We start from the raw sequence: 24821 nt of genomic DNA, 5'->3' as shown, positions 1-24821 counted from the left end.
TAGTGGCATGAACTGAATGTATTTATATGTGATTCATTAAGAACTGTGGTTTTCCTACTGAAATGAAGTACTCCAAAATGGGTGTAAGAATTGAAAAGTGTTGCAAATGGGAAATGTTTTGGTAGCTTGAATAAAAATGTCTGATAATTAAGATACTAAAAGATCTTGGGTATTTATTGTGCCTTTTCTCTTTATTTTTTTACAGACAGTTGTTTTAGAAAATGAAGAGCTCCCTAAAATATTTCTTGATTTCCTGAATGTTCGCCATGTACCTAGCTTGCCAAAAGCAGAAAGCTGTGGGTAAGCTCTCATTTACTGAAAAATACATGGAGACCAAGAGGCCCATATTCACTCAGTGCTGACGCAATTCCATTGACTTAAAATGGTCTTTCTGCCAACTCTAACACTGTAAAATAAATGGGCATAACGTTCAGTTAAGAATGTTTATATCCCCAAAATGTGGTAAAATAAATCCAGACTGTTCAAAGACACAAGTGAGGTTTCATGTAATATTCTTAGGAAAGGAGAGTTTAGATGGGGAAAAACATGATTTTCTCATAGATCTTGAAGTATCTACTGAAATGTACAATACTCATAAACACTCACTAAAGTTGCATAGAAAACCTATGGACATAGTAACTGCACAAAATAGAAGTTCATTCTATGCTCCTTCTATGATCTCCCTCTGTGTGTTTGAAAATGGGGTCTTTCACCTTTCTGATGACATCAACCCAAATGGCCCCATTGCCTTTCCATTGGGAAGGGTTCTTGATCAGGGTGGGAGAAGGGAATCTTTGTATGGTCAATGTAATGACTACAGAAACACCCCAAACAGTGTAACTGGAAGCTCTGTTACCATCTGCAGCTGTAAGCTTTGTAGGGAAAGTAATTTCTTTTGCCATGCAGGCTGAGAGTTGATAGTCCAGCAGAACTTGCTCCCCAGAAAGCTATGTGGCTCTTTCCCACTTCAGGGGAAGCTCTGTGGATCTGCAGTGGAGAGGAGGCCAGGTGAAAAAAGTGGAAATAATTTTGAGGCCCTCTATACACTGGGAAGCATCTGGCCCAGGGCAGTCTCCAGAGGGACTTGGAAGCTTACAGACTTGTACTTTCACTTGCAGTGAATAACGTCAGGCAATACCTTCAGTGGGACTGTACCCCAGTGCTTCATAGACAAAGAGATGTGCTTGTGAATCTATTTCAGTAAAATAGATGCTGTCATTTCCAAGTAGAGGTTGTCATAAAAAGATACGATCTCCCACAGTTATTCCATCGCATGACATTACACAACTACTGACTATTAAAAGATTCCTCCCTTTGATGGTTCTTAAAGGATTTGTTTGCTTTTTCTTTTTAGTGTAATTTTGTTTAACCAAAGTTTCCTCTCACTTTACTTGCAGCTCTTTTGATGAAACAGAATCTGAAGAATCAAGGTAAGCTTGATGCCTACTCTTTCTAGGACACCAGATTAATAAACTACTTGAAATTATTGGTGTTTACTATATTTGTTCAGTGCAGTTGACAAAATGGCAGTAGTATAGTATTAAAATTAGATGTGTTTATAATCATGGCTAGTTTCATCAGCTGTGGTAGATCCATCCATTTGTAGTGTGAATTGAGGATCCTTGTATTGAGAAATTCTTTGCAAAACCCTAATAGAGTACTGCTAGCTCTGAAATAAATTTCTGGGAATGTTTTTACCCATTAAAGTATATTTTAGGTAGCAGGAAGATTTGCCAGAAGGAAATGGAGGTTTGGGTTCTCCACTATGTGTTTTGACAGGTCGTTGTATGTACCTGGTTGAACTACTTGGCACATGCATGTACAGAGCAGAGGAAAGAGGGCTGGTGAGGGATGTCTGTACTGTGGCCAGGATGCGAAACAGCCCTGCGAAGGGCTACCAAGGCCTGTGGTTGTAGGTGATCTTGCAGCCTGCATTACATGAGGTATCAGGGAGGTCTCAAAGCCAGCTACCAGCTGCTCCTCCTGACACACAGCCCCTTCACCTCAGCTTCACATTGGCAATTTTGCTGTGCAGCTGAGGGGCGGTGAGCTTTGCTCCCAGGAGATGAAGCCTGCTCTTTCTGGGCAGCACTGATGTGCAGAAGCACACGGGCCACGGCTACTGCATGGCTCAGCCACCTCACTTTATCAAAGCTAGTTTGTACAATATTCTGTTTGCTGTCCCTTGATACTGACATCTCTGTTCTTGACCTTTCCAGCAAACTGTCCCACCAGCCTGTGCTGCTGTTCCTGAGGGATCCATATGTCTTGCCTAAAGCCAATGGTAATCAAACCTGTCATCTGTTAACAGTGCTTTACTGCTCTGACCCTGCACTGCATAAATCACATTATTATTATTAATATCAGCCTAGTCAGATGACACTGGTCCAAAATCTAATAACCTGCCAATAAAACGATAGTTCTTGTGTAAGAAACCATTAAAACACTAAGTGGGGTGGACGATTTATAAAAGGGTGGAATTTTCTCCCCCAGTTCTTCTCTCAGACATATCTACTGAGAATTCAGGTCAAAAGAAAAAAAAACATTGCCTTTCTTTTCTTCTTGTTGACCCTTTGGGCTGTTTTGCCTGAAGGATTTGAACTTAGAGGCACAGTCCTTTGTAAGTGCTTTTTCCCTAAACACCAGTCTATCTCCTGTGAGCATGTTTGTATTTCCATTTGGATTATTACTATTTCTTATCATTTATAACCTCTAGTGCTCTTTTGGGGGAGTGGGGAGGGAGAAGAAGAATGTACAGTTTGATGTATTTCACAGGAAATTTGTGTTAACCTTCATTTCTTTTTTGAACCATATGTGGTTCAAAAAAGTGTCTGAAAGAGCTTTAAATAAACCCTTTTTTCTTTTTGCCTTTTTTTTTATACAAAAGTTCTTTGCATTATTAGTTCAGAGAACTTACCTTCTGTCTTAAATGTGTGCAAGTAAAACAAAAAAAAATCATTTTTAATACTGCGTTCCTCGTTGTTTTATCATTTTACTTGTTTGAACTGATACTTCTACTAAATCTTGTATTAAAAATGTAATTGTCCTTTCAAGGGAGAATTTTCTCCCAGAGCTGCAAAGTAAGGGAGAAATTGTTTCATTTGTTGAATTGTTGAATTATTTGTTTCATAGAAAATACCGTATTGAAATCAAAAGGGAGGTTCTTTAGCTGCCTTGAACATCATAAAATTTTTAAGAGTAAATTTAGGAAAGAACACTGTTTGCTTGAAGTTCCTTAGCCAGCGAAGTGTACTTCATTCACATCTTCTCAAGATGTATATAAATACCTGAAGGAAGGGTGTAAAAAGACAAAGCCAGGCTCTTTTCAGTAGTGCCCAGTGGAAACACCCTCACTGTGAGGGTGACTGAGCCCTGGCACAGGTCACCAGAGCGGAGGTGGAGTTTCCAACCTTAGAGATCCTGAAGAGCTCTCTGGAAATGGTCCTGGACAACTGGCTCTGGGTGTCCTTACTTGAGCAGGGGGTTGGAGCAGATCACCTCTGGAGGTCTCTTCCAGTTGCAGTCATTCTGTGATTCTGTTGTTTTTTTCAGGCTGTTTTTCAAAACCATAGGGACCAGGCTCACTTATTTTGAGAGGTTTAAATAGTCTCCCTGACTGGCAATGTCCACTGTAGCTAGTGGTGTGGCCCAATGGTATTGACCCTATAGTGTCTTACTGAACTTGAAGTTGGTAGTTCTAGAATGAAACAGTGGAGAGATCTTGTGTGACCAAGGTCCACATCAGAAGACACATTAAAAGGTCGTTTAGTTTTTAGTCATTTAGACTTGACTTAGGACTGGTATGATCACCTGGGCTGAATGCACATCTGAGGCTCCAGCACACATCAGAAAATCAATACACCAAAGCACAGGTCATGGTGAGATTGTCACTTTACAAGATCACTCCTCACCCAAGTGACAACGCAGTGCAGAAGGACTTGCAGAAATACCTCTGTCTAAAAGTTGGTCCAGATGCTACCTATACTGGTATTTAGAGTGGATCACAACTGCATGTTTTAATCTTACTGTTTAATGCTCCTCTTAATTGCAAACTTGGATTGCTCGAGAGCAATGTGTAAATTATGAACATAATCTAATTCCATATCATTCATGAGAGAGAAAATGGATTTCATAGTCAGTTACTCTGAAAATGCAGACAGCACTTCTTAATGTTTTCAGCTAACATGTAAGGTTTTGCTGTAAGACTTCTATTCAGGATTTTGCAGTTCTGTGATGGTCTTCCTTCCTTAATATATGACTAAGGCTGAGTTCCCTTTTCTTGAAATCATTAGGAACTTCATAATGAATTTTGTAACTACTCCATTAAGTAGTCCCTTACTTGGATTAAGATAAAGGCCTCTTCTAATGCATGCCATGTTTAAATATTAAGTAGGCCTCATTAATGACATCTGAAACAAAAGACTTCTACGGCTTTTGCCAAGTCATTTTCTGGCCTTGATACACAGTATTTAGATTTCATGTGGCACATGAATATTCTTTGTATTTGAAGACCCTAAAGCATCAAATTCATTTGCAAGTTACTCTTTAATTTGAATTAAAAAACAAATTAGAATGTGAGTTGTAGTTTAAAAAGGGAAGAAAACCAAGTCTTAAGTCTAGAGGCCCTACTAGTTAAGTCTAGTTGGAAAGAAACAAAAGTTTTTACGGCTTTTACACACTACCTTTAATTCTTTCATTTTCAGTTTGCAGCACAGAGAAAATATAGATGAGCATTCTAAAATTGTCTTTCAGATCAGTTCTGACTTTGATAGACTCTGATTCATTTGTAAAAAAACAGCAAAGGTTGTTCAGATTGTGACCAAAAGTGTCCAAATGAATAATTATTCATTTTGTGTACTCTTTGAAGATGATCTGTGAGAGTTGTCTGGCTCAGAAGTGTTCAGGAGTTATTCCTCCCTGGATACAGGAAGGGCTGTGTTCCCACAAAAAAAAAGGAGATTGTGTATTTATGGGTTTGTTCTTTTTTTAATGAAATAAACAGTTCTTTCTGCAAGATAATACTTGGAGAACACCTTTTTCCCCCCTTCATTGCACTGTTACTTGTCTTCATAAACTATCATCTTCCTATTATTCTACTGACTGAACTTAAGCATTTTTGAGTTGCAAGGCAACTTTGCAAAAATAAGACTCACAACCCTCATTGATTTTTCACACTCGCTTTTTCATGATGTTTCTGAGTGCATGAGCACATCACCTTTTGTGTAAGGTGGCCACTCTATTTTTAGGGGTGGGGAAAAAAAAACAACATGTACTATTTTGAAGAAAAATTAATTAAAAATATAAAATGCTGCAAATTTAAAATGATGCCTCAGAAGCTAAAAAATGGAATCTCAGATTTATTGTCACTTGTTCAAAAACTGCTCTGATGATTATTTAAGCTGTGTCAGTATCACAGATTTGCAAGACTGTGCTTAGTGTATTTATACAATCAACTGAAATTAACATACTCGAATTTTTTTAAGCAGCAAAGCCTCACAGTAAATTTGATAAAGTTGCATAATTTTTTAAATCAATACTCATTTTCCTGTATATTCTGTATGTTATAGAAGAACCAGTAAAAACTGGTTTCTGGAACTGCAGCATTTAATTTGGAAGGAAAGCATCAGATTGCCCTTACAAGTGTACTTTTAATAACATTAATGACAACAGCATAGGGTTATTCTGCCAGGGTGTCTGGGGATAGCTGAGCTTGCAGGACTTGAGGAATCATTATTGGATTCAAATTATTAACAAGTAATTTATGACTTACTATGAGAAGTTGGGAGAATTATTCATGTATTGTTCACAGTGGATGTTGCAGTTTTTTAGAACTTCCTAAAATATCTGTTTGTAACATCTTTAATACATTGGAATCACCTTATTAATGCCAATAAGATAACACTTAGCTAGTAAGGACTTTTTTTTTCCTTACCAAGTCCAAATGTACTTTTTGCTCAGTATTTTTATCTCCAGAAATATTTTAATGAAAGAATAAGGGGCAACATCCCACCCATATTTGGTGACCTAATTTACCAAGTATCTAATGGTTTTTATAAAAGTTACATCTCCTCATTTTGAATAGCCCGTGGGCTGATAGGTGAAGGAAAGATCTGATTAGTGTGGAAAGTTCTGTATCAGAACAGGTTGCCCAAAGAAGTGATAAATGCTCCATGCCTGGCAGTGTTCAAGGCCGAGGTAGACAGAGCCTTGGCTGACATGGTCTAGTTTGAGGTGCCCCTGCCCATGGCAGGAGCTTTGAAACTAGATGATCTTAAGGTCCTTTCCAACTGTACCCAGTCTGTGAGTCTATGGTTCTATAAACAGTCTGTTCTTGTAGGCCAGTCCATCTCCTAGTGTAGCAGCAATCATAAGAGGTGATCAGAAAATCTTACTTTTAATGCCCAGTGATTTAAGTGAACCCTCCATTACAAACGCAGGAGTTGGTGCATTTGAAAAATAGTTTCACTTCAGTAATGTACATTCTCACATTCCCCTGCATGGAACTATTACTGTGTTCTACTGGGTAATTCCTTCATGCTAAATCTAACGTGAAAATTCAGTGCCAGTTGCCTCTACATTTGTGGTAAGAACATAGTGGGGTTTTTTTAACTTCAGATATTAATAGGATGACTTTTTGTAACACATGATGTTTTATGTTGATTAGACAGGCTGAAATTTTCCTACCTCATATAATCATCTCTGACTGTACAGGAATCCTCAAGTCTTCTCAGTCTAAACATTTCTGTAAACCACAATGGAAAAACAGCTTTGAAGTATTCCCAGTAGCAATCTTGGAATTTCTTCAAGTATATTGAGATTTTGTTAGAAATTGAATTGCCAGTGTAATCCATCCTTCTTGTGAGAAAAGATTCAGATAAAGAGCTGGAGCCTAGCAGCATTAGGTATTAGAACATCCCTTTAAATCAATAAGCTACAAATCTGGCAGCGCATTCATGCAATGCCCAGTGCTACACTAAAGTGGCTTTAATGCTGAAACAGCATTACTAATGGCACATCCCCAGCACGGATAAACAATGGAGTGATGCAGTAACCCACATTATATGAGGCCTTACCTAGTTAAGTCTCACAAAAACATTTATATTGTGCTGGCATAGGTAAGAAAGCAAAGTTCTTTCTTTTTTCTTTTCAGATGACTTTCCAAACATAGTTATAGAAGGCATTCTACATGGAATATTTTATCCTCATTTACTGCCCAGGTAGAAGTAATGTGTGGCTAGAAGAAGCTGAAGCAAGTCTCCGAGTCATGTGTAATGGAATTAACAGGAATAAGTATCTGAGACGTGAATATTATGCTCAGAAGGGAAAGGCACAACCTCAGGTTAGGTTCAAGCATTCGATCTTTCTAAATAAAATCAGTGTCACTACAATTGCTGCTTTAAAAAAGATATGGAAGCAACAGTATTGAAATTATTTATACCTTTATATGTTGACATGCTCTAACTATTTAACACTAAAACCTGAAAGTCTTACACTGAATTACACTAACCTTTGAAAAGAACTGTAAGCTTTACTAATTATTACTGTAATTTCTATCCTAAATTACACTAAGCATTTTTACAACAGGATTTTTCCCAGCATATTACCCATTGCTGCCACTGGATAGATTAAAAAGTGCTGGCACTTAAGAGACTGTGTGAGAAATTGCACCAAAAAAAAAATAGAGACAGAAAGCAACTTTCAAAATTTAGTTAATTTCTCTTATTTTGAATCTGCTTCTTAGCATCAGGTTGGAAAAGAGCCAGTGCAGCTGTATGGAGTTCCTATTGGAAAACATTGCTTCCATGTTTTGGAATACATAGCTCGCTCTCAGGAAATTTTGCAGATTTCAGCTGAAATGACTTTATGTACCAGGGGATTTTCAATGGCATTTATGCATCTCCATTCAGTTATGACATCTAATCTGTGTGTGTTTACTCTTCACATCAACTTGCAGACTGTAATCCATATCTTAACATTTTGTAAGTCACAGGGCACACAGCTCTGTGGTAAGCTAAAGCAAGAATATGATTAAGTAGTAAATTAATAAAACTAAAAATTATAGATGTATAATTATATATATGTATTTGTTCAGATTTTACTGGAAATTTGTATGTGTGCTACTTGACTTTACAAAATAAAGTACTAGATGAATGTACTGCTTCAGTGTGTTTTCTTTGCATTTCTACTCAGACATTTCTATTCAGAGACTTGTGTCTCAGAGATGGTCTCACAGATACCTCCACATGAAGCACAAGAAAATGCCTGGTTGTCTGCTCATTTAAGACTCTCAGCAGTATGCTATGTGAGCATGATAGGCTCATAAAAGTGCATGTTTTGGGGGAAAAAAAAGTCATCATAATTTCAGAGCCAGTAAGTCACTGGGCTCAGAAAAAGGAAGCGTTGCAGAAAAGCCAGCTGGCAAAGCTAGGCAGGTACAGCAGTCTGGTCCTGGCAGCACATGGGTTTAGAAACTGGCTGGAGTGATGAAAATGTGGGCCTGTGACCGCAGCACTTGCTCAGTCACCAGAACCCTCTACATTGTCTGCAGATCAGCCGCCAGAAAAGCTTTTAGCTACCTGCAAAAATTGAGCTATTTTAGGGAGTCTGAGGCTCTCTCTCTCTTACTGCCCAACACTTCCCAGAGAATTTTACTTGAAGTCCTAGAAATAAAAATTAACAGTGGTTAAGATGGGAAGCCTGATTGCGTAGTACTAGGCACATTCAAAGACCCTCCTCTAGCTTTGTTTAAAGAGGACAGTAATCCTTTCTCATGTCTCTAAAAAAAAGTGTCAGTATTTACCCTTATGAGAGGCCCCAGGGCTGCAAATGGTGAATCAGCAGAAGCACCCCCTTGAGCTGCAAGTGACCTGTCACAAGGAGCAGAGGAAAATCCCTGCCCACAGTGTTTTCCTGTTCCCTTACAACAGGGCTGCGGGTAAGTACCTGCAAGCTCTGTGCTGTCCCAGTTCACACTCTCCCCTGCACCACAATCTGGATACCTCACGTGGGCATCAGAACACCCTTCAGGAAACCCATCACCACAAAGGTTAAGTGGTTGTCCTGGGTTCAGCAGTAGCAGTCATGTTTCTCCTTTGTGGTAGCTGGTGCAGTGCTGTGTTTTGACTTCCAGCCTGGGAACAGTGCTGGTGATACCGATGTTTTCGGTTGTTGCTAAGTGATGTTTACCCTGACCAAGGACTTTGTGAGGCTCATGTTCTGCCAGGGAGGAGGGGAAGCCATGAGGAAGCAGAGACGGGGCGCCTGACCCAGGCTAGCCAAGGAGGCATTCCATACCACAGCACGTCATGGCCGGGGTGGGGGGTAACTGGGAGTTACCCGGAAGGACACGGGCTTCCGGGTGGGACTCGTTTCTTGGCTGGTGGTATTGTATTCTCTTCCCTTGTTATTTTCTCTTATCATTGTTGTCGTTGGTGGTAGCGGTGGTGATTTGTGTTGTACATTGGTTGCTGGACTGTTCTTGTCTCAACCCGTGGGAGTTGCACTCTTTCGATCCTCCTCCCCGTTCCTCTGGGAGTGGGGAAGGGGAGAGCCCTGGGTTGGGGCAGGGGGGGGGGCTCGATTGTTGTCAGCCTGGCACCACTCACTGGGAGTGAGTGAACAAGTTGCCTGACTGGGTTTAAACGACGACAGTGGTGTACTGTAAACTGTGCAGGTGGGTGCATCTTTCTTCAGATCCTGGCATCAGTTCTTGTATCCTGAGTTTTGAAACACTGGAAACTCAAGAAAAAAATCCACATCTCTCTCATTAAAGAACCTAACAAACTCAGGTGTCTCTAAGTGTTACCTTATGCTGACCTTGTTTCAAAGCTACCAGTTAAGCTGTCAACTTGAGTTATTCAGAAGCATTACAAAAACAGTGAACCTGAAGTTGCATCTCTGACCTAGAGCAAAACTGCAAAAAATCATAACTAACTTTAGCTAGGAGTTACAAAATTCACTGTGCTGTAAAGCAAGGACTCTTCTGTTTTAATCAGTTTTTAACTGATTATCATAGAATCATAGAACAATTAGGGTTGGAAAGGACCTTAAGATCATCTAGTTCCAACCTCCCTGCCATGGGCAGGGACACCTTACGCTAAATCATATCACCCAAGGCCTCGTCCAACCTGGTCTTGAACACTGCCAGGGACGGAGCATTCACAACCTCCTTCGGCAACCTATTCCAGTGCCTCACCACCCTAACAGGTAGGCAGAGCTGCTCTTTCTTGATTACAGGATTGCACATGAATACTGTTACTTTTTAGAAAGACAGCAGGGATTTTGACATACTAGAGAAATTCACCGTCCCTGCTTTAATCTTACCACCTCATTTCCTGAGAAGCAGCACCTCCTGCACGCTTTGCAGAATCAAATAAGGTGATAAAAGAGGCCAGAGGCACAGATGGAAAGGGTATAGAAAAAGCTCTTCATTAAGTGTTTATTTGAAATCAAAGTTTATTTATTCAAACAACATTTTTTTTTCAATTTTAAAAATGCTGAAAGTGTTACAGAAAATAATATATTCAGTTGAAAAGGTGGAAACCCTGCAAAAATCTCCAAAAATGACAAATTGACTGTATTTCAGACCTTGAAAAAATAAAAATACATCTAAAATTTTTCATTAAAGACTTTTTCTGCAATTTAGTGAGATATGTCATGACCTTCAAGGAGTGACAGCTCCATAAAATTGTTACAGAAATGCTCGTATTTTTTATGTATCTGGCAAATAATAAGTACTATCCAAATACAGCCTGATGTATTTTGAGGAGAAAACTCAATAGTTGAGATCAGCAAGCCTTAAAAAGAAAGTGGCAAGTTTTACTTTCCATTCTGACTGTTGGTCTCACCAGTCACCTACTTCAACTACAAATGGCTCTTTTACAGCTATTTTGCCACTGTTCACAATCACACAGTCTTGAAGGGGCCGGTCATGTTCATCTGTCTGCTGGAGTTCTATCGAGTGTACCACAGACTGTTAACAAAAAGAGGAGACAGTTCAGTTTATTCAAGGAAACTGCAATGGCTCAAGACTGGGACCACCACATGAACAACTAAGTGCTCCAAGCATTACTACATACTAAGCAACTTTAAAGACCTTTACCCTGCGGAGTTCTCACATGCCTTTTTTTTCCCCACATAAACAGTCATGCCACTATACAACCCAAACACAGCTTACAAAGGAAGGTTGTTTGCCCTTCCATAAAAACCTTAACCTAACAAAAATATTATGAAGGGGTAACTCGAAATATCCTTTCAGCTGGCTGACCCTAGCACATTCAGGGTCTGCCTGTAGCCTATGATCAAAAAGGGTAATCCAGAGATCGTAAAGGATGAGAAGTACTTGTTTTTCTAATTGTAACAGCACAACTGGGCTTCAAGAAATCTGATGCATTAATCTAAACTAAAAATTAGTCTGAGTTGCTCCTCAAAAATTTTCAGCTACTACTGTAGCTCATGAGAATCAAATTCAATATGAATGTGGAAGCGGGGGCAAGTGTTCTGATGAAGTTTTCAAACCCCTCAAAGAACTGGTCAGTGCAGCACTTCAGGTTTCCCCCATTCATTCAAAAACACAGATGAAACAGAATGACTTAAAAGGAAAACCAGGCTACTATGAGTACAATCAGCTGGAAGTACATTTTTCAATTTAAATTCTATTTGGCGTTTGATCAGTTTTGCAGCTGTGCAGAGCTGGAGGGAATGGGCTAGATTTTTTTTCTTTTTTAAACAGACCTGAATATACCTGTTTGTATACTTTACATTCACATGATTCTAAAAAGCCTAACAGTGAAAGTGTCATCCTTAACTAATACATGCTACAGAAGCAGACTTTAGCTTGTAGAAAAATACAATTATTTCATGGCTAACAGCATTAGCGACAGGGGAACCTGAACCTTCTGCATTTGTAATCTGCAAAGATATCAGTGTTGATTTCGGTGGTTAGTGGCCTAAACAAAAGCTGTGAAAGCCAGAGGCTTTCTGCAGTCACCATTTGTACTTCCAAATCATCCAGCTTCAGGCTCTATGTATGTTTTCTATTACATACATACTAAATAACATTCAACTGTTTTGAACTACAGTGGTGTAAATTACACTAACGCAAATAAAACATGGCAGAACTTGCCCAGATTTTCTTGGATAAATCTTGCCACTACTTTTAGCTTACCATTCCATCAAGGACTTTGCCAAACACTACATGTTTTCCATCTAACCAGGAAGGCTTTGTCACACTGATGAAGAACTGGGATCCATTGGTGTCTGGACCAGAATTAGCCATGCTAACCCATCCTATTCCATAGTGTTTAAGTTTGAAGTTCTCATCTGGAAATTTTTCCCCATAGATGCTTCTTCCTGTGACAAAAAAATCAGAAACAAACTTAAAAAAAAAAATCTGAACCAAACCAAACCCTTTTAGTTCAAAAATGGGAAAAACAAAGTATATATTCAGGACTTGAAGATTCATTGTTTGATTAAACACAGCAACATCATAGTTCCGTTGTCAGTGATTCCACAACTAAAAGCATTTTGGTGTAAAGAAAAAGATAATATAAAACATCGCATGTAAGGAGAGAGTATTTAAAGCTGATGATGCGTTATCCTTTGAATTTAACAAGCTGAGTACCTTCAAAGGTCCTTCTTACATATACCACTGAACAACTGTACTTCACCCTAATTTAACAAATTTAAATTATGTATCTATGGCCACTAAAAATTAGGTTGCCATGTTTTGTGACGATTTTAATCTTTCCCAACCTTTCCTCCTAATAAGAAAACACTTTAGACATGTCTAGAAATATATGAAGATCAAATGGAGGTTAGCCTAAAAGGTTTGTTGTGAACTTGTACCATCCGTATTACATACAGATTTTGATGTTTCTAAGATAGTTCAGAAAACATTTGAGTCATGTTTAAACCACCATCACTTCAAAAAGAGAAGGCTGTCTGTCTCATTCTTTATTTGTACAGTGCCTAGCACAGTGGTCACACTGTTCCCAACACCACCAGCTACTATCCCAATAAATGGTATTAGTAGGCAAAAAACACTGCCTACCTTTAATGCTAAAACTGTGTCTTTCGTATTTTAGCCTTCCCCATTGTTCACTGCAAGGAAAAGGAATGTGTGTTTTCTGTTCTGTCCCAGTGGGGAAATCGCTAACACTATATGCAGGCAGTTCAAATCCTAGCACATGAAGCGTGCATGTGTAAAGGAAGTGATCAGAAGCCACAATGCAAGAGAAGGACTGCCCTCCTTAGTGGACTACACTGCCCTTCTGGAGGCTCATGAGTGAGCGAAACAGCCAAAATTCACACCATCGCTAGGTTTATGGGTTTAGAGTTAAGTATGGGGAAAAAAGGGGAGAGGACATGACCCTCATTTTCTAATTTTGCTACCCATTTTGAAATTCCCTCCCATAGCATGTTTCTGAAGTTTCCACAGAACTGGCTGAGTTCCTTCCCTACCTGCCTTCCTTCTCTCTACACAACTACACTATTTCATCACACATTAGTTTTCTGCTGGATGACTTGAACTGGTTCACGTATACATGCAATCACTGAGTGCCTCAAGGGAGGAGCACTGTCCCAAAGCCAGGGCAGGGCAAGGCTGGAGACATCCATCTTTTGGAGATGGTATGTTGTAGTAGCAGCAGCTCAGTTAGTTGCATGGCTCCAACCCACCACACAAAGCCATGCTTCTTGAACAGGGGACAAGTCACAGACAGAAAAGAGCTATGCAAAAGCTGAAGACAAATGAAGCTCTACACATACTTAAAATCAAGTAATTCAAATAATTGCAGCTCATGTTCCAAGATGCCTGGAAAAGTGCTAGATGGTCTAAAACCTTTTTCTTTCTTTTTTTTTTCATTTATTTCATTTATGAGCTGAAAGACTGAGGGAATTACATGGTTTTGCCTATCATTTCAGCAGGGATTCAAAGGAAAGGGAACCTGGAAGACAGTAAACATGTTACCTCCTGATCCATCTCCAGCTGTAAAGTCTCCCCCTTGAATCATGAAGTCTTTGATCACACGATGAAATTTACTTCCTTTGTATCCATATCCTCTCTAAGAAAATGAAATAATTATTTAAATGAATGTAACATCCAGTTCTATACAGTCACATGGAAACACATATGGGTGAATAACCAGATTTCACAGATATACCACCACCAGATACAACACTGGCAAGAACATTAAACTGAGATGCAGGTGAATGTAGCTGAATGTTTTGCCACAAAGCAGGTTATCAAAGCCACAGCCTTTATTTGACTGATATCCTACCACTACATGTCAGATCTGCATGGCAAGTACAGTCTGATGTATCAATATCCAGCATCTCATAATTACATCTTGAGAACCAAGTCCCAAGGACCTGAGAAGTCACACACCAGTGCACCACCTTGGGAACGGCACTCTTGCACAGGTTCCACTGAATTAAGATTGACAGTTCACAACTGAAACAGCTTTAAACAAATATTTACTTCCCAAACCAAACTTTGCTACACTTAAGTGGAAGAAAACTGCAAACATACTTCTCCGGTTGCCAGCGTAATGAAGTTCTCCACGGTTTTGGGGACAACTTTTCCAAACAATCCAATTACAATTCTGCCAATATCTTTGCCTCCAATCTTCACATCAAAGAACACCTGAACATTTTTGTGAGTAGAACAAAAATGATACAAACATGAGCGCAACAATAAGGCCAAGCTTTTGAAAGTACAAGGTATTAAGAAACTGCTTCTGGCTGGTCTATATTAATAGTAGCTCTCAGTTCCTGAGTGTGCTGTTTGAGAAAAATACTTCCAGAGCTATCAAAATCAGATTATGCAGAAAAATGTTTGAGAACTGGTGAATTAACTTTTTGTTTCTTAGTGCTTTTAATGGCTCAGTGAGACTGCTCTATCACACATTTGAAGGCAGTGTTCAAGAACACTTTTCCCTGACATGCATGTCTTTAAAGCTGTACAGAAAAGACGAATCATGAAAGTAGGAAAGAACTCCAGTGTGGTGAACAATAACAAGGAAGTATAGTACTGACAATCCCCACAAATGATAGTTTGAAATCCACTCATAACCTTCACTGTTCTAAGCATTACTATGCATGTGATTAAGTACAGGCTAAAGCCTAAATGCCATTAAATTGACGAACAGTAGGAAAAAAATCCTACAGCTCAAGCAGGGAGTTGCCTTCCTAAATATGGATTCAAACCTGGTGGAGAAAGGACCAGGCTATGCTATTCAGCTAAGAAGCTTGAAGCCTAGAAGCTTGAATGTAAACATTGTTAGAATGCAACTTCAAAAATGTGAATGAGTTATAAAGCATTTGAATATAGTTCAGAATATATGAATACGTACTTGAACGTGCAAAAATGTTCCAAAAATTACTGAAAATAGAAACAGCTGTCAGGAAAAAAGACATTTTAGGGTTCTGTTAAAGAACATAAAGACTATTACAACTTCTAGGAAACAGTAACGTGTATTCCTATGATGTGGTTTTTGCTGTTCCTTGTGGTGCTCAACCACATATTACTTGTCTGCAATGCTAAGAAATTAGTCCAGTAATGATACTAAATGACCACAGTCTCTTCAATGTGAATGCCTCTTTCACGCTCTCCTACTAAACATTTCTCCCATTTCTTGATCTTCCATGTGGTTTTGACTATTGAACTTTTTTGGCTAACTCTATAAAAGCTCTATAAAGAAAATAAAATCCCTTTTGATACACCTCATTCATTTCCTTGGCACTAAATAACATAAAATTCTTACATGTGTGGCTCCCAAAGTTTTAGCAGCACACTTTAACCAACTTTTTAACATTTTCATAAACATACCTCTCCGAATTTTGCCACCAGGGTTATCTAGGTAAGGGGTACTGCCTGCCTACAAACACACCTTATTTTACCTGGAAATTTTCTCCTAGTAGAAGGACTGCCTGAAATATATAACCACATGTAAGTAACACAACTGAGGCTGCCAAACAGTGACCCCAGATAGCAGTAACATTAAACACTTTCACAGATCACACAGAGTAAAGTCCATCACATACTGTAAAACTAACCCAACCAGAAGGCTTCACCCATGGCAAAGCTACTCTCCTAAGCAACAAACCCAGTACTTCCAAAACATCAGCTAATTCTGTGAACAGCAGTGAGTTAGTTCCTGGCTTCCTGCTAGCATGCCACATACCTGTGCTACCTGCCTGGTGATTTTCAGAAAGCTCTGCACTTCCAAAGAATGCACCACAGAACAAGTTTGTGCATATTTCTGGCAAGGAAATCAAACACAGAAATATTCAGTAGCCATAGGTACTGTTTTTGCATAGAGAAGCCCTGTTCTCTTAAGCATATTTCCTCAAGTTCTCTGGAAAGTCAATAAGCATACAGGCACTAGTGAGCTGGTCAACGCAGCCTCAAATCTCAAAAAACATTTGGCCAGATTCTTTACCAAAAAGTCTTAAAGAAAATAAATATTATACATTTTCAGTCTTACCAATATTTACATACAATCTTATTTACAATTTGCAGTATTTCAAGACTGAAAAAAAAAAAAAAAAAGGTGCACCAGTAAGACTGGCTGGTTCCCATCAATATATTAATGTATAATTTGCACAAGATGGTGTATATGAAATTAAAAAATGGCCAATTACTTGGGGCTGGGAGAAAGGAACTGACTGTGAAACAAAGATTTCCTGATTCCTACAGACCAGGTAATACAATGACAAATAAACTCGCAGTAAATCCAAATAGTGCCAATGGAAGAGGACTACACAGCCACAGCAACGGGTCCTAAATCAGCTACCACTCAGAAAAGACATCTGGAGTCACCATGAGCAGTTTGATAAAAAGTTTGGCTCTGAGCTTGTGAAGATCAGAGAAGAAAACTGAATTTTTGTAATAGTTAGACATGGGTAAGGACAAGAGATAAGCATAATTATGTCTTGTATACATTTGCACTATGCATTCACAGCCTGAGTGCTTTATGTAATTCTATCTTCTCTGTTGCAGAATGATAAAACCCATCTAAAGAAAATAAAGGGCAGCACAGATGCTCAAAGATCTGGAACACCTTTTATATGAAGAGAGATTAAATAAAACTATGCAGGCTGGAACAGAGAACCGTAGTGATATGATGAGCTAAGTAAAGTTATAACTGGCCTGCACAAGGAAGAAGAGCAGGTCCAATTATCTATGTCCCACAGCGGAAGGATCAGGAAAGCGCATAAAATGAAATCCCAGGCAGAAGGTCTGAAAAACCTAAGTACTTTATGCACAATTGAACTGCACTATATTGCCAGAAGATGATTCAGAAGCCAGCTTATAAGACTTAACCTCAAAAAAAGAATCAAACCCACGTCAGCAGAGACCCTGCAGCAGCGAGGTTTAATTTTTGAAGTTACAGTTTCTGTAAGGGAGAGGCAGGCTTCGCTGACGCAAAGTTTAAGTGTGCCAGCGCCAACAGAAAGTGAGCAAGCGGTTAAGAAATTCCAAAATCAAAACACTTACAAAATAGGATAGCGAAGACATCAGTCCAAGCCCTTCCCGTAGCCAGCGTGCAGGGGCCTCCCTCCCGCCCGGCATCCGGCCCGGGAAACAGCGAGCCGGCGAGGGACCGGCGTTACGCTTATAGGACCGGGGTGAGAGGAGGCCCGCACCCCTCCAGAACCCGCCGACAACGGGCGCGGAGCTGGCAGGAAAACTACCCCCTGCGGGGCCCGCTGAGGAGCCGGCGCGGCCTCCCTCACGACAGACCCACCCATCCCGGCTCTCCTCAGGCCGGCGCCCTGGGCGACTTTCCGCTCGGTGGAGCCGCCGCAGCCGCGGGCGAGAGTCACCTTGGCTGTCACGCTGGGTCCTCTCTTCTTGAAGCTCTCGGCTGCCGGGGCCACGAAGCAAAGGCAAGCGATAGCGCCAAGCACCGCCGCTGGTGCCCCGCGGGCCATGGCGCGGAAGTGAGCGCTGCGGCGCCTGCGCCCGCCGCCGGCCGGCTTCTCCTGCACCTTGTGGCGGGGGGGGGGGGGCGTTTCACCCACCCAACCGAGCTGCGGCCAGTGCGGCCCCATAGAGGGCGTGTGAAGAGGCGAGGGGTGGAGGGCATGTGGTGAGCGCGGACGTCGGGACCGCTGTATGTGCTGAGGTGGGCGCTGGCGGGGTGTGGTATAGCCGCCTGTCCTCAGGCCCTTCTCTCCTCCGGGCCGGGCTCTATACTTGGTGGGTAGTGGGGCTGTCAGGGTGAGCCCTGGTCCCCGGCTGTGTTTGCGGTGGTTATAGATGTCGCGGTGCCCGCTCCTTGCGGGGAACGGGAAGAAGTATGGTCTCCTGGGACACAGCTTCGCCGAGCAGGAGCGGGAGTTACCCGTGAGGGGCTAAGAAGCCGTGCTTTGGGCTTCAGCTGTTCGCACTCGGGCGTTCCCCGAAGAGCCCGCTTTTGGGTGAGGTAGCCAAAACAGTAGATGTTCAGGGGATCTTGAAAGTGGATCATCTCTGGTGCTAAGGTGCTGAGTAGAAACGCGACCCTCTAAGGCCTTTGTAATACTCCTCATTTCCTTATGTTAGCAGTGGAGGTGACTGGCACTCATATCAGCAGCCCCGGCTGTGAACAGTAACAAGCTGCTCCAGATTAATTCATCAAACGCAAATGTCTTTCCCAACCCATTGCCTATGCAGTCAGAGAGAAGGGTTCCCAGTCTATGGAATTATTTTACCTTTGACACTGACCTGTAGCCTGTACTGTTTGATTCATGTGCATTCAGAAATAAATGGTGTTGGTACTACAGCCCTTGGAGAATATACAGCTTGTGACACATAATGGAATTTGTGGCTTACAAGTGCCAGCATATCAAAGAAAAATGTTTATCAGGTACTGATATACTGAAGCAGGAAGCTGACAGTGGCTTATGCAAACACACTTAGTGTTAAACTCAGCAGTACTATGTTCATGGGTGTATGGCATTGCACTTCTGCAGAGAGTTTGATGCTGGTTGCAAAACCAGCCCAGAGCTCATATGACTGAGGAAGAATAGGCTCTGCACTGCCACACATACATTGGCATTGCTGCTGAGCCTCTCAGGTTGAGACTGCCTCTGCTACGAAGTAGTAGATATAATAGTTATAAAATCATTGAATCATTTAGGTTGGAAAAGATCCTGAAAATCAAGTTCAGCCATTAACCTAGCACTGCCAAATCTGCCAGTAAACTATGTCACTAAGTGCTATGTCTACATGTCTTTTGAATACTTCCAGGGATGGTGACTGTACCACTTCCCCGGGCAGCCTGTTCCAAGGCTTGACAACCTGTTCCATGAAGAAATTTTTTCTAATGTCCAATCTGAACCTTCCCTGGCACAACTTGAGGCCTTTTCCTCTTGTCCTATCACTTCTGAGGAGACAGTGACGCTCACCTCTCTACATTCTCCTTTCAGGTAGTTGTAGACAGCGATAAGGTTCCTCCTGAGCTTTCTCTTCTCCAGACTAAACACCCCTAGTTCCCTCAGCCATTCCTCATCAGATTTGTGCTTCAGACCCTTCACCAGTGCCATTGCCCTTCTCTGGACCCACTTCAGCACCTCAGTGTCTCTCTTGTAGTGAGGGGCCCAGAACTGAACACAGGATTCGAGGTGCGGCCTCACCAGTGCCCAGAACAGGGAGATGATCTGGCCTGGCCCTGCTGGCCATGCTATTGCTGATACAAGTCAGGATGCTGTTGGCCTTCTTGGCTGCCTGGGCACAAGCTGGCTCACATTCAGCCAGCTGATTACCAACATTCCCAGGTCCTTTTCCACTGAGCAGCTTTCTAGCCACTCTTCCCGCAGCCTGTAGCGTTGCATGGGGCTGTTGTGGTCCAAGTTCCAGACCTGACACTTTGCCTTGGCCACAGCCCATTAACCCAGCCTGTCCAAATCCCTCTGCAGAGCCTTCCTATCCTTCAGCACTTTCAGCCAGCATGGTGTCATCTGCAGGTTTACTGAGGGTGCACTCAATCACCTCCTCTGAACCACTGCTAAAGATATTAAACAGAACTGGCCCTACTGAGCCCTGGGGAACACCACTTGTGACCAGCTGCCAGCTGGATTTAACCACTCTTTGGGCCAGGCCATCCATCCAGTTTTTACTCAGCAAAGAATACGCCTGTCCAAGCCACAGGCAGAAGTTTTCTGTCCTGTGTGCCTTTCAGGTGGCCTGTCTGGTTGACCAGATACCTCCTAGCAGTTGAGTGTTGGGCATCCTTATGGAACACTTCTGGTTTAGTTTCATCTGACAGGAATCTAGTTTGTGTGTAGCAAGACCTCTACAGTGAGAGCCAAAGCACAGTAAGTGGGGGTGTTGGAAATACCTGCTTCAAAAGTGCACTCCTGATCCAAACTAAAAAGAACCACAGATATACCCTGATTCACACCTTTGACTATAGGTTGATCATAGACTGGTTTTCATTGGGGGTGTCACTTTTCTGCTGTTTTCTGTTCTGCCCCATGTGCTGCCTATACTAGTGCATCCAGGTGTAGTAAGATTTCTCATCAGGACACTTTAGTAAAAACTCATTTCCCAGGCACAGCAAAGTGGTGATTACTTGATTCCATGCTACATAGCACATGAGCAGAATCACTGAATGATCATCTTGCTGAATTGGTGACGGACATGAACAGATCCCCTTTCCTTAAGAGGTGTGAAGCATCTGAAGTTGTGTTGTCTCAGTCAAAGAACCACCTGGACTAATGTAGGGCTTAACTCTGGCACCTGGCCCATGTGTTGGCATTCTGTAAAACTGAAGGCTTTACTGCCAGTGTCAGCACTGGGGCTTCAGGGCATGGTTCAAGACATTTGCCTGGTTTTCCCTGTAGCTAATTAGATCCATTCATTTTACTGCTGAAACAAAACTAGTCCATGTGTGTGTAGGTGGTTAAAGTACTTCTGTGATCCTGTGGTTGCTGTATTCAAACTCACATTCTTATTTAAATAACAAAGCAGGCCCAAAACTTTACTATCTCTTTTGCTAGATTCTTTGTTATGTCAGTGCACTTTCAATGAGTATGTGAGTAGGAGAGTTTACTCAGAGTTATCTAAGTATGTATTTATTTTCTCTGCCAGTTTGATAAGATACAGAAAATTTAAAATTATGATTCTGCTGCCTTCCTTGAATTGCATCACCACATAATAATGGTGGTAAACTAGCTCTGGAGTTAAGATTTACTGCAGAAATACAACAAAATCCAAAATTTTACTGATTTGTTGCAGTAGTTGTGTATAAATTTTGAAGAGACTGTACTTTGTACAAATCTGTTAGAAAATAGGAATTTTAACTAAATACACACAGCAGCCCACATATTTACTTCATCACATAAATTTTGATAGTTAAAAATCCAGAAGATGAGAACTTACCATTTCCAGTCTCTTTATCACTATAATATACCTTTGTTACACCAAATGTCTGCTCAGGCATTACAATTACACTAAACAAGAAATGGTACAGACTTTGGAATGTGATGAAAATGGAAAAAAGTTTGTCATGGAGCATGTAAGGGGACACGTTAAAATTCTTCAGCACTCTGAAGGTAATATTTTTAGGTTTGCAGTGAGTGGTACAGAGAATTTTTGATACTCCAGATCTATGTGAGTCACAAGGTGGAAGTTGACAAAAATATGGGAAAAGGTGGTGTCCTGGGTTCAGCAGTAGCAGTCATTATTCTCCTTCTTAGTAGCTGGTGCAGTGCTGTGGTTTTGACTTTCAGCCTGGGAACAACGCTGATAACACCAGTGTTTTTAGTTGTTGCTAAGTAATGTTTACTCTGACCAAGGCCTTTCCAGTCTCATGCTCTGCCAGGGAGGAGGAGAAGCCAGAAGGAAGCAGAGACAGGACACCTGACCCGAAGTAACCAAAGAGGTATCACCACAGCCCATCATGCCCAGTACATAAACTGGGGGCAGTTGCCCAGAAGGGCTAGATCACTGCTCAGGTCGGGCTGGGAACCAGTCGGCGAGTAGTGAGCAATTGTATTCTCTTCCCTTGTTATTTCCCTTATCATTATTATTATTGGTGGTAGCAGCAGTGGTTTTGTGTTATACCTTAGTTACTGGACTGTTCTTATCTCAACCCGTGGGAGTTACATTCTTTTGATTCTCCTCCCCATGCCTCTGGGTGCGGGGGGAAGAAGAAGGGGGTAGTGAGCGAGCAGCTGCATGGTTCTGAGTTACTGGCTGGACTTAAACCACGACAGGTGGACCCATAGCTAATTCTAAGCTTGAATCTGAAAGAAGACAAATACTGGCTGATGAGACTGTATTTTCTCAGAGCAGTTCAGTCAAAGTACTACACTGGTTCAAATCATGAGCTGCAAAGGATCAAGCAATGTGCTGGAAAGACAAGAAAAGATGATCTGCCTGGGCAACTCCTGAATTTAATACTCCTTAATATTCATTCAGTGTAGGTATGCTACCTACTAGTATATCTATACCTGCTAGTATACACATACCTACGAGTATACTACCTGCTGGTGTGGGTAGGCCTATTCAGTGTAGGAATGCTGAACAATACTATCCCAGAGTTTCCTTTCACTATCCGTAAAAATGTTGGTGTTTGCAAGGATGACTTCCCTGTTTACTGAAGTGTAAATATGTTTCATCCATGTACAAGATGGCAGTATGAGGCAGGAAGAATGAAGGAGCACTGAAGAAGTTTAAAAACAGCAACATGAGACAGGATCTGGATTACATTATCTTGGAAAGTTTATCCACTTTGTTGATGCTGCTAAATAATTTCTGGAAGAAGATAAAACAATGTTTAAAGAGGAAATCTTGAAGAGGCAGAAACTTAATATATTCAATGAAAACTCAATTTTACACAGAAAATCTCTTCCTGACACTGAAATAAGTACATGTTCTTTTTGTAAGAATTTGATGTCATGACCATCAAACTGAAAATACACAAAAGCCAGCAAACAGTGGGCTTCACACTAACTGTGAAAAGACAGAAATCATTACAGTAAAACTAAGGAGTAATATGTAAATATCTGTTATGACTTCTTTTTTTTTTTTTTTTGCTTTAATTATAAATGTCTTGAAGTTTTGGGAGGTCTCTGCAATCTCTTTACACAGACAAACTGATTCCAGTCTGCTGAGGACTACACTGAATTCACTGTGGCTTTGCGCAGCGACAGTTTCTCTATATTAAAAAAAAAGTGCAAAATCAGGAGAGGGTCTACTGCAGAAGACCATTTTCTCCTGTTCCATCTTCCCAAGCCATGAACAATTTATTCCCCTCTTCAGAGCAGCTGATTTGAAGACTGTTATTGTTTCTCCCCCCAGTTTTCTTTTCCATAGACTAAACAACCTCAGTGCTTTCAGTCTTTCCACATGGGTGAAGTATTGGAGCAGGCGTCATCTGGCTGTGTAGTTTTTAGTTGAAATGTTACTTTTATCCTTAAGTATGAGTAGAAGTTGCAGACAAGCACATTTTGTGATTCCTTGCCTTCTTTTTTTTCATTTTTTAAAATTGATCGAGTGACATGAGGTTATTGTGACAAAAATTACGTAGCCCATTCAAAGAATATGTTCAAACTATTTTGTGTTTGTATGGTGCACAGGACATTTTGAGTTTTAGAGCTAGCACACGTGCGTTATTTTGGTGCTTGCTGTTTCTGAAGTAATTAAGCCTTTAAAAGAATAATTTACTACTGTTTGACAGTCTTCAATTTAAGTAATAGTATCTGTAATGATGTGTTTCATTGCTTCTGATGGGTTCTTTACAATTTAAAATGATGGGTACAGAAGAAAGATTTATTAAACATATAGCATCTGACAGATTTTGATTTCTAGAAGTATCAGCATTGGCAGTAATTGTAGCACTTCCTTTCAGCACTATGGTGTTTTAGTAAGCTATGATTTACCGTAGTGATAGAGAATTATCTCATATCCAAATTGCTCTAGTATATCATGTTATACAGGTAAAAAGAATTCTGGGCATGAAATGCATAATAATAATGCTTTACGGTTCTGTGGGCACTTTCATCAATGTTAACTGCTTGACAGCTGCCAAGACAAAACTTGGAGTAAGCACTGTGTTCCGTGAGGCTGCTGTAACTGTGCCTTTATTTTAGTTTCCTCACTTTGAAATAGGTTTTTGATTCTCAAACATGAGTCACTGAAAGTGTCATATTTCCCAGGCCTGATGTTTCTCCATATTCTTTCACAATGCCATCACCACATTACTTGTCTTGGGTTTTTAATGTATCACTAGCAGAGTATCGTCATATGTTAAAAGCAAAACTTTAATTCTGTAAAGACTATGAAACTACACCACTTCATCTTATACACTGTCTGAATTATAAGATTGTTAAAGTTATAAAATACTAGGGCCATTGTAATTGCATAGAATTCTAAGAGACCATGGTTAAAATAGCCAACTTAAGGTCAACAAATTATAAGTCAGTATATGTGGCCTTCATGAATAACGAAGAAAGAGGTTTATGAGGAGTTTTGTGGTTTTTTTTGTCTTTTCCTTTATGTGACTTCAGAAAGATGGAGTATATCATATCTGCTGTCACTTCTATTAAATCACTTGGAAAATGGCTTAGACTTCTCCTGTCATCTGGTGCACTTATGCAAAATAAATGTGTCCTATGCTTCAGATAAGTGTCTTCCTTTTGGTGAATAGTTCTTAAGGTTTTTAGATTTTGTATCCAAACACAATTTGAAGTGCCACTGTTTCCACTCTAATGGGCAAAGCATTTATTTAGGTGATACAGCAATGTGTTTTCAGAATAGTGCAGCTGGAGTGAGAACTGTTTTTTGCTTTGAGCACATATGTTTACAGGATATCAGAACTATTTGTAAT

General features: G+C 40.6%; 2 protein-coding genes across 5 annotated transcripts in view; one reads left to right on the top strand and one right to left on the bottom strand.

Annotated features, from left to right (window-relative positions):
- Window positions 1–7684, top strand: part of SNX24 (sorting nexin 24) — a 93307-nt gene extending 85623 nt beyond the window's left edge. For all 4 annotated transcript variants that reach the window (XM_057433280.1, XM_057433275.1, XM_057433276.1 and 1 more), the window contains 4 exons: window positions 206–300; window positions 1398–1430; window positions 2220–2284; window positions 7151–7684. In XM_057433280.1, the coding sequence (XP_057289263.1) occupies window positions 206–300; window positions 1398–1430; window positions 2220–2284; window positions 7151–7221 (264 nt within the window). In that variant the 3' untranslated portion in view covers window positions 7222–7684. The remainder of the gene's footprint in view (window positions 1–205; window positions 301–1397; window positions 1431–2219; window positions 2285–7150) is intronic.
- A 3112-nt stretch (window positions 7685–10796) lies between these two features.
- Window positions 10797–17978, bottom strand: PPIC (peptidylprolyl isomerase C). The gene is made up of 5 exons (XM_057433304.1): window positions 17830–17978; window positions 14531–14644; window positions 13970–14063; window positions 12167–12351; window positions 10797–10972 (listed from the first exon to the last, which is right to left on the bottom strand). The coding sequence occupies exons 1-5, from the start codon at window positions 17935–17937 to the stop codon at window positions 10844–10846; spliced, it is 630 nt and encodes a 209-aa protein (XP_057289287.1). The 5' UTR covers window positions 17938–17978; the 3' UTR covers window positions 10797–10843.
- Between the last annotated feature and the right edge of the window lie 6843 nt (window positions 17979–24821).

Source organism: Pezoporus wallicus, unplaced genomic scaffold (genome assembly GCF_028554395.1).
Source record: "Pezoporus wallicus isolate ANWC-B61680 ecotype Strahan unplaced genomic scaffold, APGP_CSIRO_Pwel_v1 contig_4055, whole genome shotgun sequence".
Classification (NCBI taxonomy): domain Eukaryota; kingdom Metazoa; phylum Chordata; class Aves; order Psittaciformes; family Psittacidae; genus Pezoporus; species Pezoporus wallicus.
The sequence above is the reverse complement of the archived record's forward strand: the minus strand, read 5'-3'. Positions and strand labels throughout refer to the sequence as shown.